The 14,464-nt window shown below is 47.0% G+C and overlaps 1 protein-coding gene across 1 annotated transcript; it reads left to right on the forward strand.

Annotated features, from left to right (window-relative positions):
- Positions 1–1,341: 1,341 nt before the first annotated feature.
- On the forward strand, positions 1,342–13,913 carry LOC144167997 (glycoprotein-N-acetylgalactosamine 3-beta-galactosyltransferase 1-like). Its single transcript, XM_077697099.1, has 3 exons — positions 1,342–1,499; positions 7,341–7,508; positions 13,766–13,913. Exons 1-3 carry the CDS (start codon positions 1,342–1,344, stop codon positions 13,911–13,913), a joined length of 474 nt encoding a protein of 157 aa, XP_077553225.1.
- The last annotated feature ends 551 nt before the right edge of the window (positions 13,914–14,464 follow it).

Consider the following 14,464-nt stretch of genomic DNA (forward strand, 5'->3'; position numbering starts at 1 on the left):
GAACAACTCCGCGCTGGCCAGCGCCCTCAAGAGACCGCTTGTCATGGCTAAGTTGCAGGCCGGTGTGTGTATAGCGAGCCGCGTTTTTTAACCGGAAATCACCATAAATGTTAATGATCCATTTTTTCTGAAACATTGTGAATCTGCTTATTAGTGTTTTCAAAAAGTAACTAACAAAGCAAAACGTAGGCGCCCAAAGGGGAATAATTAAGAAATAAAAACAGCGATAGGAGAATTTCAGTCGTCTTCACCTATTTGCTCAAAATATCTTGTTCGCCTCAACTGCGCACTAGTCCGATTTGCAACCATTGTGCCTAGACTCCCGTTTGACGCGACATGTCTACATTTCAGCATTATCATCGAAAAATGGAACATAAGAATTAACACGTTAAACGAAATGGTGCAGCTACAGAGCAACACAAGCACAGAGCGCTGATTCGGTTTCATTTTAGCGAACAAAAATGCAGCAGCCCAACAGTATTTCCCTTTCTTTCTTCTTACTTCTGGAATATTCAGCTGCTCAGCTGCTGGAGCCCTTACTGGAGGGTTGAAGAACATCATCTTAAAGTATCCTCCGCATGCATCAGTCCTGTGTTTCCTATAGTGGGCGCATAGCCCTGCACCATACGCATCCTGGCGCCCGCATGCACGAAATGTTGCTTTAGTGCCAGGCATTCACTGGGCCACCTATCTTTAAAATGTCGATTCAATACTAATTCCCACGGTTTGCGGGTTTTGTGAACATCATTACATTCATAGCACAGTGTTATTGGGTTCCGTAATCAGCTGGTCGGAAGTCTCCAGAAAATAAGGGTGAATATATTTCTAACCACTTTTTAGACAGTCACCTGCTGTAAATATGCTGCACAATGCACGGGTACAGCTTCAAAAGGTGCCTGGTTTTCAACCAAATCTTGTTGCTGAGGTAGTTAGTACGTGCTGAAAGAAATGAGAAAGCGTGGCGCACACTGGACGTGGGTAAAGAAAACAAAGTAAGACAGATACAGGTGCCTGTACCTGTCTTACCTTGTTTTCTTCGTCCAAGTCTACTTAACTCCACGTTTCCTTCTATTTGCTTTTCTGCACTCACGCCTCAATGTGTAGCATTGCCGCTAACGTCTTGAGCCATTTATTCGACAGGTACCTCGGATAAACAACCACCTTGTTCCATTTCATGAAATTGCAGAGCTCTCCGACCAAAGACCCCAATACGCCGCGGTCATATTTTGCGTCATCGACATGTTCGAGGACGGCAGAATAGCCGACAATGTTGTTCTTCAAGTCAATTCCACCTGGGGACGCCATTGCAACCACTTGCTGTTCGTCACAAATTACCGTGACATGGTGCGCAGTGAACTCACATTGTTCGTGAATAATCCCGACTCGGAGAGCGCCCGCCAGACCCTTTTCCGGTACTTGCAACAGGCGAACGTCTCGAGAGACACCCAGTGGTTCCTGTGGAGCACCGTGATGTCTTTCGTCATTGTCGAGAACCTCAGGTAACGAAGCCTGCTTTGGTACTGCTCTTTATCGGAGTTTCTTTGTTTCTTCCAGCGAAAACAGGGTAAAGAGGCAAGAGATTCAGCAATCGTACTGAGTGCCATGCTTTAACTACGGTGACGGCTGAAGTTTACTTATGATGGATTGTTGCCTAAACACCCGCAAACAGGTGTGCACAGTTTCAAAATCACCCTCAAACAGGCGTCCATAATGTCAAAATCGGCAAACTGGGAAGTGCTTTTCGTTGGAAATGTTCCCATGAAATATGCCTACTTGTTTGCTGTTCCTTTGTGGCACATTCAATTACATTAATATTTTGCTTATGAGTGCAACAGCCTTTGTATAAAAATTGGTATTTGGCCTCCCCTCCAAAATAAGTCTAATGCTTGACATCCGGCAAGGCACCATCTCAAAGCGACTGCCAAGATGAAAGAACTGTTGAATCCTTCTTATGTTACGTGGCAGTTTTGTTCATTTCGACAACAATATGTACGTCCCGAGGTTGGGGTGTCTTGGCAGTATGTGTGGTACTTTTGTTTTTCTACGCCAGAACAGCCATGAGTTTTTATTGCAGCCATTTTATGTACCAGCTCCAGCTAAAATTTATTTCATTCATTTCACTACGCGTGCGCAGAGCACAGGAAATGTAATATTTGTTCACTCCAAATTACCCTCCGTAACACGCTATATAAAATCGCGGATTTCTCTTAAGCGACTGAGAATCAGTAGTGTCTACGTCAATACATTCTCAGCCTGAGAACCAGCCCCGAATGGCGTAATCGATTATTAAAATAGGACTCAATGTGCTCCCACACGACCGAACGCACAAGAGCATTGAACCACCAACGTTAGGTCAAATGGTGCTCCAAAGATATTTTACACCTTAAATGGCGTTTCTCAAGATTCTACATTTAAGCCATCCTTCCTACGTCAAACATATTGTCACGTAGCCAAAGACGACGCAGCTGTCTTGAAGAAAAACAACTTTATTGGACCGAACTTATGCTCCCCTAACAATTAAGTGACGTGCGTAGACGGGTGTCGGTGATTCGAATGCCGCGGAATCTGCTCAGCGGGAATTTATCACTCGGCGCAAAGGTTTCTGGAATACTCGAATTGTGTCCACAACCCTGTAGATCAACGAAGATTAGTCTAGGCTGTTCACGTTAGGTCGGAACTCTCCCCCTATCAGAAGCGATAACGCATGTGGACAAGAAAGAAAGAACGGAAGACGCACCTCCATTGGCACACACAACACCGATAAAAGTCAGTCGCAGCCGGGCGGCAAAAGCAGAACACAAATAGACAAACTTAATTCATGGTTCGCGGAATTGCCCCCCCCAATCCCTTTAAGAGTGCATCGACCGATGATAGCACAAGCGACAGTCCGAATAAATAAAAATTTCCCCGCATTTCCCCGAGGGGAAGAATGTGAAAGTGCGAATGCACGAGGTGAATTTGCGCGGTTCGGTAATGACGAGTGTGGACTGATGGGCGAGTTGGTATTTCGACATTCTTGTATTACAGCGCACTACAGCGCACTACTGCGTCCTTCCCTGTGTCCTGTTTGTAGTGCGCTGTAATACAAGAAGTTCGGTAATGTTCGCGAAAGAGAGATCACACACACACACACACAACTACAAAGAAAGAAAGATGCATTTATTCACAGACACCTATTTGTGTTGTCGTTGTACTTGATTGCTAGAGCGGATCTCAGCTTTGAAATTTCGTGTCAGTACTCTTTTAAGCGGGTGCATTAGCCCTTCTCACGCCCGATTCCTGGCCAATCCCCCACGTGGGTATGTGCCATGCACAGACACCTATTTGTGTTGTCGTTGTACTTGATTGCTAGAGCGGATCTCAGCTTTGAAATTTCGTGTCAGTACTCCTTTAAGCGGGTGCATTAGCCCTTCTCACGCCCGATTCCTGGCCAATCCCCCACGTGGGTATGTGCTATGTCAGCGGCCAGGCACCGCGCGCCCATCTCCCCCCGTTGCCAAGGAAGACGAGGAGATTCCTGGTCAATGCCCCACGTGGGTATGAGCCATGTCAGCGGCCAGGCAGCGCGCGCCCATCTCCCCCCGTTGCCAAGGAAGACGAGGAGCGCGCGCACCCGCAGCTGTTGCTATGTGGACGGACGGCGGTCAACGGAATTCAGGGTCGCTTATAAAGTGCATTCGCACTTAAAAAATATAAGTCCGTCATCATACGTAGAAAGGTTTTAAGCGAACCACCTGGACGACTTCGGGCCGCGTGCGTCATCGTGATGTTCCGGAATCACCATCGGGGATCACCTCGTAGGTTAGTTGGCCAACACGTTTGTCGAATCTGGTAGGGTCCGAAAAACCGTCGTAGAGGTTTCTCACTTCGTCCACGTCGTCGTATGGGAGTCCAAACCCACACACGATCCCCTGGGTGGTACTCGCCGTCTCGTCTTCGGAGGTAGTAGCGTCTCGCATCCACCAGGTGCTGGTCCGTTGTGCGAACTCACGCGAGCTGGCGAGCCTCCTCCGCACGCTGAAGGTATCCTTGGACGTCGGCGTTGAGGTCGTTTTCTTGCATGTGGGGTACAATGGCGTCAAGCCTCGTAGTCGGCCGTCTTCCGTAGACAAGCTCGAACGGTGGCATCTGTGTGATTTCCTGAATCACTGTGTTGTACGCAAACGTGACATACGGTAGGACCTCGTCCCAAGTCTTATGTTCAACGTCGACGTGCATACACAGCATATCCGCGATTGTCTTGCTCAGGCGTTTCGTTAGTCCGTTTGTTTGGGGGTGGTACGCCGTAAAGGCCGTTCCGCGGGGCTTCAGGGGCTCCATGACAGGACGCGCCTCCCTTGGTACACACAAGACGGATAACACAGACCGGCTCAGCCGGGCGGCAAAAGCAAAACACAAATAAACAAACCCAATGCATGGTTCACGATGATATTGGGTTTATTCGAAGTTCTCGTAGTTCCCGTGAACAGTTTCTTACCCAATTTCTTTGGTTGAGACCGGTGGCTCCTTGAAATGCTTCTAGCCTCCAGTTCACGGCTGTCACTATGGTAATAAATTACGAAGTAGGTTTCCGTACCTTGGGCTCTGTCGTCAGCCGATCAGTTGTCTTGGGATTCAAATGTTCTTGCTGAGCGTGCATGGGGTGACGGTGAGACGGTTAATTTCACGTCGTTACAAAGAATAATGTAGTCATCATCTGAGCTTTTACGTAAAACAGCTTCCGTAAATGGCTGTGTCGACTTCCAAGCATGGGCAACTCCCTTCTACCCCTGACACAAGGGCGCCTAAAAGGCCTTTGCCGAGAAGGGCTGCTACCGAAACGGCGTTCGCCTACGTGACCAACGACAAAGGAGAATTTCTTCTACCACAGCGGGGTTTTCCCGTAAAGGGCGTTCGCCTTTCTCCTTTCCCAGTAGGAAAGGAGCAGCGGTGCAGCCTCGTAAGCAGGCGCTAGCAAATCATAAGCACATCTGAATTTAATGAGACCAAATGTGATTCCTTAATACTTTCATCACTTGTTAAAATTTCAATGAAATTAATTTCACCATACAAGCCCAATGGCAATGTATTGTTGTTAACACCTACCTACTGTAGCCAGATTAGGCACGGGACAGATAAAAAAAGCACTCTATCATTGCTTTTTAATAGAAATATCTGACTTATCCATTTCTTTTTTAAACAACAATAAAATGCACGGTTCCTTTTTAAAACAACGAAGAAGGTCTATTAGCCGCACTTGATTTTTCTTATTGTGCATGGTTTTTCCGCAGAACTTCTAGCGCCACTTTAATGGGCTGTCAGTTACGGGAACAACATAACCGAGATAGGGAGTAGCTTTGTGTCACTAGCACCACTCCTTTCCAAAGAATGTCTTTCGACGTGGGGAAAGGGGTTTACTTTAAACGAGATGTAGGGTTGCCGTGTGTCACAGCTATTATTCCGGCCGGCCAAAATCAAGCAAAATCAACCTCGAGGTCTTGCAACAAAATTCATTTCGACTGGCAGTGTTAGGTCGAGACAGCGCCTCTCACTTCGGCCAAAGTAGCCTAGGTCACATCTCCACGAGCATCTATGATAGCGCTACTCCTTTCTCTTATTTTACTGTCCTATTTGAACATCTAGCTTTCCGTTTAAATGAAACACGTTCTCACTGCCAAGGGTTGCTAATGTAGCCCAATGAACGTCCCGAACACCAGTGCTGCTAAGCATCCTGTAGTCCCCCTCTCCAGTCATCATAGACGGGGCGGTATCTTCCTCTTATTGTTTTCTTTTCGTTCATGCGTACTCATTTGTCTGTAGCAACGCTACCTCAACGTGAGCTGCGTTCGTGAAAAAGAACTCATATTTATACAAACGTAAATAGTTGCTCTGGTAAACGACACTACGATCCCTTAGTGAAACTGTTCTTACGCAACAAACTGCGTACTTGGTTCACGTCCAGCGATTAATTTGGGTTGAATCTTCTCTCACTGTGTGTAATGTGAGGACAGGCTATTGTGTATTTTCGTCTGAACCGAAAATGCTAATAACCTCGGTGTGTCAATCAACGTAGCTCAAAAATATTGAAAGCTCCCGAATACAGAGTGTAAGGCGGTTAATACAGTATTACCCGCCACACTTCGCGCTCTTTGTCTTGTCGAGAACGAACTCCAACCATCCAGACATTCAAGTTTCATATATTTTACTCACCCAGATATCGAGCATATGACCGAGTACAAAACCTTATGCACATCAGCTTGCCACTACGCTTTGACTGTGCCTGCTCGTTTGTGAGGCGCAGTTCTTTTTTTTCTTTTTTGCTAAACTCTTTCCGTGCTGCTCATTTCTGTATGCATCTCTAAACACAAATCACGCAGAAAACATCTGGTTAGTCTGGTTTTGTGCACAAGAAGCATAACAATGCACACGAAGGCAGCCATGCATGCGCACCTACATAATAAGGTTATATTGTCAAAGGTAATTTCAAGCCCATAACACTCCCCCGGATCACACTGCGTCTTTCAATGGGAGCGGCCGCTCTGGGATTCAACTGAACGTGGAGTCTATTTGCGGGTTTCTCGCCCTTGCATTCAACTTTCACAAACAGTCAAACTCGGTACTGCATTGTCACATTCAATACGGCGCATCGACGTTGCCTCCTGGCGCAGTATATGCATTGGTTTGTTTCCATATAGACGATTCTCCTTATCCAACATACTACCAAACAATTATCCAACATACTATCCTCTGAATACGTTATATATTGAGCCCCGCTTTGGGAAACAACACGCAAGCCAAATATGAGGCCACAGGGCGCAGACAGTGACCTTCCTTGCGGGCGGTGTTATAGAATATTTCCATAAGAATAAAAGGCAGAACCCAAGCAGAAATGGTAGAAAATTTGAAAGTAGCCTTAACCAACCACTTTTTACCATACTTTAGCTGCGTTAGCACTAGCACAGCAACTGACCATTGCATAGTATGTCTTCATCGTATTTAAAGTCATGGGTAATGTTCTACCTTATCAGGACAATATTTCTGATAAAGAAGGCATTCCCTGATCCCCTTGCCATGAAGCGTAGGATGCCTCATGCGGAAGTGGGGGCACATTCTTCAGGGCTCAGGACCCGACTACCGCGCCAATACGGGAAATCTTGGGGGTAAACAGACGCTGGTAGGTTGCCCATCTAAACTTTATTTTTCAAATGTCCCATGGTGAAGGAAACCCCAATAGCGAAAATTACACTCATCCTGTGGAGGTTGGGTTATGCAAAATGCACATAACGCCAACTTCTCTTTTATGTATCACACTCGCAAAGTACCTCACTGATTCCGCGTCCGTGAAAATTTTACCATTCCAGGTACCTGGTGCACAACCTGAACGCCTCGGAGCCCGCGTACCTGGGTCCATTGTGGGCGGGGGCCCGAATTCCCCGTCCAAGCAGACACCCCCAAACGTTCGCATTCAATCGGGCTGCCCTGGAGAGCATTGTGAAGGCCAACTGCTCTGGCGGCGACACCATGGCCAGGTGAATGAACTGCCATCCGCTTTCTCCGGGCCTTTGGGGACACGCGTCCGAATGCGAGCATTTTTTATGCTTGAACAACCACCAGCAGTTATCCTCTCCAATAATAGGACGGACGCCAGGAACATTATCGTCACTGCATTGACAAATGCAGAGCTAAAGGGACATTTTTTGCACATACCCAAAAGCTTTACCAGCACGATCCTCCGAATTACGTAAACACGTTCTTTCGCGTCACGGAACGCACATGTGCGTCAAAACTCCTGGGTGAAAACGAAAATTCCTCGGGACATTTACGTCTAGCCTGTGATATTCGTCAAGCTTTTTTACTTGTAGTGTTCGACTCTCGTAAACACGGGCATTTTTTTTATTTTCGCCTCCATTATAAGAGCGGCCGCGTCGGCCGGGTAGCCAGCCCACTACCTCGTGCTCGGCAGCGCAGCACCTTAGCCACTGAGCCACCGCGGCAGATCGTCACTTGAATTCAAACGCGTGAATCAGCAAAGAGTACAACCAGAGACAATTGAAATGCACTTAACCACGGCTTTTTGAAATCAGAGTTATTCCTTGCTAAGGTTAACAGAATGCAAGAATAATGAACAGTGGTCGGATGAGTTGTATTGGTGAAGCACCTGAGTGGAAATGCTTTTTATTAAATAAAAGAAACCTCAACTCCACCGTTAGGCTGTCTCACTTTTCCTTCGTCTCGACGCCGCTGACGGAGGCGACGGGTTCGGCGGCAGAGAATGAGGAGAAGTGAGGTGTCATGCATTGGTGTCAGCTTCGTTCAATTCTTGTAATTCCTAGAGCGTGTGCAAGGCGCACACAGCGCCGCCATACGTGACGTGGGCGGAGCTCACAGCGGCGCGAGAGGAAGCATAACGCTATGCGTGGAATTTCACCGAGGAATGCGCTCAGTGAGTGCTCCGTCTGTCTCCGCCCTCTCCGCGTGGGCTGGTAGCTAGATCGGTAAGACAACGGGCAGTCGCTCCGTTTCTCTAGGCATTCCAGGTTCGATTCCTGGTAGTGCCAGTATCTTATTTTTGTTGGCGGGAGTTTTTTGTTCACACCAGCGGTCGCGGCAGGACCCTTGGGTAACAGGTTAAGAGATTCCCTTTAAAACAATCTTCGGTTGGCAACATTTCGCTGAATGGTTAGAAAAAGATATAAAAGGCGGCACATTTGGCAGCATTCCTTATCAAGAAAGGTCACTGTTTTACGATGCTAGCAAAGACACTGCCGTGCTTTCATCGCTGCATGGTGTCATATCTAAACATTTAGAGCTAACACGAAAGAAACTGACCGTTGGCCCTATTTTCGACTGCAAAAATTTACAGGGAACTGTGATTTTGCTGGAAGTCTTTTCTGATTGGCTTCCAGTTTTGATCACATGCTTCCGGTTGGCAAAGTTTTGTCTCCAGTCGTCCTTTTGTCGCTTCATGCCGTTTACGGGAACCAGTCCTAAAATTTGCCTTATTTCTTTTTACTGAAAGCGCATAATTCTTGGCTGGCAAAAAAAACTAGAATAAGTGCAGCGGACATGACAACCTACGCTTGTCTTTGCTATTCAACAACAGCACGACTTGTATATCACGCAATCTCTGTGATTTGCTGAGAAGGAGTGACGTAACTTAAACAGTTAGCGTGAACGATTACGTCGGACAACGGCAACTTCAGCATGCCAGAAAATGACGTAATGTTACCTAACAGCTTGAAATGGCGGCTGCTGTCGCCGTGAAAAAGGGCGAAAAATCTCACCGACCTTCGGCGCCGTGAATACCCCGTGAATTTGCAGCAGGCACAGTTTCGCATGACGCGCGGATTAAAGCTTGTTTTCTACCGAGAAAGACTACGTTTTGAGTGTTTCCAAGTCAGTGATCACGGAGCATACAAATAACGTGCCGTAGTTTGCCTTTATGTTTGGCAATAAAACAAAAATTATTAGTTTGGCGTAGTAGCAACCCAACAGCAACAATCCTCTCCATGACAAAAAGAACCCAAAGCCTGGCGTTTGTCCACAGTCGTCCTACTGATCTTCTGGGGCACATGATCGAACTCAAGAGAAAAATAACAAAGAAAAGTGAATGTTTGAATCAATACTGCACAGATTGAAGTCGAGCTTGACCAACGCCGCCTGTATGTTCATTACCTAACGCGTGAGCGAAAAATAGCCGATCAGCCACTCTCCTGTTAGCTCTCTCCTACCCTTTCCCGCTCCGCAGCCTCCCTGCGTGCTGTCATGTCCGTCGGCCAGCGCCACTTCTCGGAAACTATGCTAAATAGTTGAAAGTCTGTTTAGCTTTCCCTAGGCACTGCTCATACGCCTTCGTGTTTTCACCATGCCTGTCTGGCTTGTTTTGTCGCTGGTAATACCACCTTTGCCACGGATGCAAATTCACTTGTGCTGCCGGAGGCTGATGCTACCTTTGCGCTCTTACCTATTTGGATCATGGGCACCGAAATTTTCTGACAGGGCATAACCCCTCTGTCCCCTCCGAATTTCGGTCTTGTTTCGTCCCCGCTGTTCCCACTCCGCATCGGTACGTACATTTAAAAATCAGGACTGTACTGTAGAAGCACCCGGACAATGTGGCTGGAGCGTCAGAGGCTTATCCTGATGTTCTCCATAATGTTCTGAAATTTACAAGCACGTGATATTTTTGGAAAGTAATGGTAGCAGTGAGCGCATGAACAAAAAATGTGAAAGCGATTATTTCTTTATTAAATCATCCTCCAGGGAGAAAATATAAATAAAATATTCATAATGTAACAATAGCGCTGAACTTAACACGACGACGTCAGAATCAAGAAAAAAGGACACACGAAACGGTAGATTCCAACAGGGGCACACTTGCGGGTGTTACCATACCGGGGGAGAAAAACAGCTGCTTCCTTTTGATTCTGAGCATAGTAAATTAGTAAAGCGAGGCATACCCAGAGGTTGTCTAACGCAAGTGATAAAAAAATTGTGTTATCATGCCATGGGAGAAAGCCTTGACATCCAAACAGCCAGGCTCAGAAACAGTGGCTATCCAGTATCTTTAATCGGTGCTGTAGCAAGATTGGTTATGTCCGCTGTTGTTTATGGAAAAGAATCAACGGGTGGCAAACCAGATAGACGTGCGGTCGTGATACCGTATATTCATGGTTTGTACCATCGCTTGAAAAAAATAGGGGGCAGACATGACTCACAGGTACTTTGTTCCGCACCAGATAAGCTTGGAAGCATGTGCAATAGGGTTAATAAAGCGCTGGAAACCAAGAAAATTGAAACTAATAGAGATAGTAGTTGTGGTGTTACGCACTGGTGGAAGTTTGTGAAGTGCTCTGTTGGCATAGTTTTCAAGATCCCGCTTTCCTGCAAAAAGGCATACATAGGACAATCAGGACGTTGTGTGAACGAAAGGCTGAAGGAGCATCGCGCGCTGTGTCAGCAGACGGCTATTTATGGCAATCTGGCACAGCACTGCGACAAGTGCAAATGCACTCCACATTTCACAAACACGAAGGTGCTCTTTAAATCAAGGGACAGGGTTACAAGGAAAATATGTCAAGCATTTTTTATGGTTTCTGGCCTCGAAGGCAAGTGCGTCAGTGCTTCGTCAGTCTCGTTGCTGGAAAGAGAGATTGATTTTCTCAAGAAAAAGAACGGTTGTATGAGGTGATGTAATTCGAGCTTGCACTGGGTGGTTATACGAGGTGGCAAGAGTATTTATATGTTGTCTTGTTTATTAAAACTGTTCACAGTTGTTAGTAGCGCATCTACCGTTTCGTTTGTCCTTTTTTCTTGATCCTGACGTCGTCGTGTTAAGTTCAGCGCTATTGTTACATTATGTATAGATACCAACTACCCCAACACCAAGCCTTATTGAAGTCAGTAAAATATTCGCTGTATCGTTCGAACATATCGTTTTTTTGTATTCGTTTTTGTCTCCTCTACAATTAACATGTTCTTCCACTATTTCATTTCCACGACCGTCAGTTATGTTCGGAAAAATGCAGCAAATCTGAAGCGAGCGACAGGTTGAATGAGATCCCCCCTGCGCCCGGCACTATATATCGATACGGGTAAGATTTAGGCGAAACTGCTCTTAAAACCCAACCCTAACAGGCAAGCAGACAGTCACGCGTCGTAGAAGTGGATGCAGCGTTCGCGACTCGCAAACAGTGACGTAGGGCGGTATGTCCGCTGGTGCGCGCCAAATAGCGGATGAGTGCCTGAACTAAGCGTCTCTACCTTTCCTTTCCCATTGAAAAGCATGCGACGCGCTAGGCCATGTGTGTAAGGCGGTGTTGGCTTGATGAATGAGTGAATAGGCGACATCGCTATGCCCCGCGGTTATCAGGCGTAGCGTTTCGCTCCATTTTTGCCTCATACAAGCGATGGTCGCATCTGCCTTTTTCTGTGACCACACCATACACTTGTAACTTAGCTGTAGACGATAGCGTGGCAGAAGTGGCGGGCAGGAAGGTGATAACGCAACAAAGCTTGTATTGAAGCAGAGAACTCAACTATGTTACTAAAAGTGATAGAAAATAATAAATACATACGGTCAAAAAGACTGCGTGATGGTCTTTAGTCCAACATATCTACCTTTCGCTCGCTTTGGGTCGACGTTACTCGATCGCCTGGGGGTGTCCACGTCAATTTTGGCCTGCAGAAATATGTTTCCGTCGCCACCCTCAGCTGCCGTCTTTGTTTGTATAATTCATGCCTAGGGTTTTTATTTCCTTTATGTGCAATATTCTATACCTTGAGTAAATATTAACGCCGTTCGTTTCCCCGAAGTCCCGGGCCAATCAGGAACACAATCGCCCGGGCTCCGGTTGGTTTGGCAAGAGGCTCGCAGTGCGACGGTGTTGAAGTTCTCTGAGATGGCGGTCGAAGAGACGAACCCGATGTGTTTGTGATTAACGAAGAGAAATGAATACTTTTTATAAACTATTTACAATGCAGTAACTGGATACATAAGGAATGAAAAGGAAAAACTTCCAAATACAGACGCTAGCTCTAAGTGCGTACAAGTCACTCGAGCTTCTCATACTTCGTCGAACTCTGCTATGCTCGGAGCGTACACAAACCGCTCTATAGAAACGATGGCCGGGACTCTGTTCCCGTCGCAGTACCCGTCTAGTTGCCCGGTACACAGCTGTACTCTAAACTTCCGACGCAATCCTGAAGTCTACCTCTCACTTAGGGGGCTGACAAATCCCAACCTAGCTTCAGCGGTCGAGACCTCTTGTCTCGCCTGGAAGTGCATGGCTTAGAGCGCAGAGGAGAACCCTTTCTAACAGCCGAGTTCGGCCTTTAACCTGTTCGGTATTACTTACTCTCTCGAGAACGCCTTTCTAAATTTCGTACACGCGCAAGCGAAGGCCCTAATTCCTGCAGACAGCTGTCACTCTGCCATTTGCCGAATATTCACTGAGGTACCGCAACCTTCGGGTCAAAGCCCTGCATGCGGCTGACCTAGCCCGAGGCGGCGAGTACACGTTCCTCCTAGGGGAGGGGTTGAAGGGTGTCGGCTACCGAAAAGCAGCTGTTCCAACAGTCTCGCGTGACCACGGGGTCTCGTGGAGAAGCCGCCGCCGTGGTGTGGTCAGAAGACGATAATTACCCTCTTGTTCTCTGCTACGTCAACAATCCTCGGAACTTGGTGGGGCCGTCTCCATTCCTGAAGGGGATTATTTCCGCGACATTCCTCCACCCGGCATATGTCCGGTATATATCCTGTAACGCTGAGCACCGAACACTCAGTCCAGCGTAGCCTGGTGGAGAGGGCCAAGGCTGGCAGCGCGGACCAGGGCTTCCCGGAATAAAGGAGGCCCCCTACCGGCCAGGGCCCAAACCAGCAGCACCTGAAGCTCGTCTAAATGTTTATTCACTCACTCACTCACTCACTCACTACAAATAACAGGCATCTAAGCAACGCCAAGCTCGTGATTTTGCCAGTCTCGCCTGGTTAATACACCACCATCTCCTGCGTGTTACCGCAGGGGTGCCGAACGACGGTTTTGCTGCACCGCTCCTGAAGTCCAGAAAGGTGACCTCGGGAAAAACTATGAGTTCAATCCGTTTTTCAAGGCGTGTGGGCCCTTACCATCGCCTTTTTATTGGTCGGTGCGCATAGACCAGCTTACAGCCATAACTAGGACAAGAAAAACTGTGTAAAATCTTAAAATTATATACTTTTCTACACTTCAAAACCCGGTGTGGATCGCTAAAAACCTACATTACTCTTACTGCCCCATCCTGGCAGGTGTTTGCGCATGGCTGGAGTGAAAGTTCTGGACAGCCGAGACGACCAGGGATGCGCTCGATTCCTCGACGCCGAGTTGACAGCGGACAAGCTCCCCTTTCGGCACGCCCTGTCTCCCAAGCTGGTGAGGACTGCACAAGTGAACTGAGACGGGCTAGTTGGTGCATGATGCCACTTAGAAAAAACAGCGCCAAAAAACGATACGACAGGGAGTAAAGACAAACACTGCGCTGAACTGCCAACAGAGGTTTATTAAGAAGAACAATGAATATATACTAGAATCAAAAACAAGGGGAAGACGCTTTCGTCATCCACACAATGGGAGATAGGTGCGTGAGCACACCCTCTGTCGAGTTGTACGACAGGGAGATAAGATACCTAGGATTATGATCAACGCATTACACGTGGCTGCTTTCATTTCCACAATGAACTTTCATTTTTTGTGTGTTTGTGTTATGAATTTCCTTCTGTCCTCCTTGTTTTTGATTATAGTATATATTCATTGTTCTTCTAAATAAACCTCAGTTGGCAGTTCAGTGCGGTGTTTGTCTTGACTCCCTCTCGTATCGTTTTTTGGCGCTGTTTTTTAACTGGTGAGGACGTTTTCGCTGCAAGTAAGGGGCGACGGCCATGCCTTGACCTGGAGGGCGGGCCTTAAAATAAAGGATCTTAACATGTGAAAAATATTTTCGGCCCATT

This window comes from Haemaphysalis longicornis, unplaced genomic scaffold, assembly GCF_048455015.1.
Source record: "Haemaphysalis longicornis isolate Haplotype H1 unplaced genomic scaffold, Haemaphysalis longicornis Haplotype H1 scaffold_2, whole genome shotgun sequence".
NCBI classification, from domain to species: domain Eukaryota; kingdom Metazoa; phylum Arthropoda; class Arachnida; order Ixodida; family Ixodidae; genus Haemaphysalis; species Haemaphysalis longicornis.

Bases quoted from the DNA above. Each gene is read 5' to 3' on its own strand.
- LOC144167997 (XM_077697099.1), top strand. From the start codon at position 1,342: ATGGTGCGCAGTGAACTCACATTGTTCGTGAATAATCCCGACTCGGAG. The intron at 1,500-7,340 runs GTAACGAAGCCT...TTACCATTCCAG, and splicing joins GTCATTGTCGAGAACCTCAG to GTACCTGGTGCACAACCTGA. The intron at 7,509-13,765 runs GTGAATGAACTG...CCATCCTGGCAG, and splicing joins GGCGGCGACACCATGGCCAG to GTGTTTGCGCATGGCTGGAG.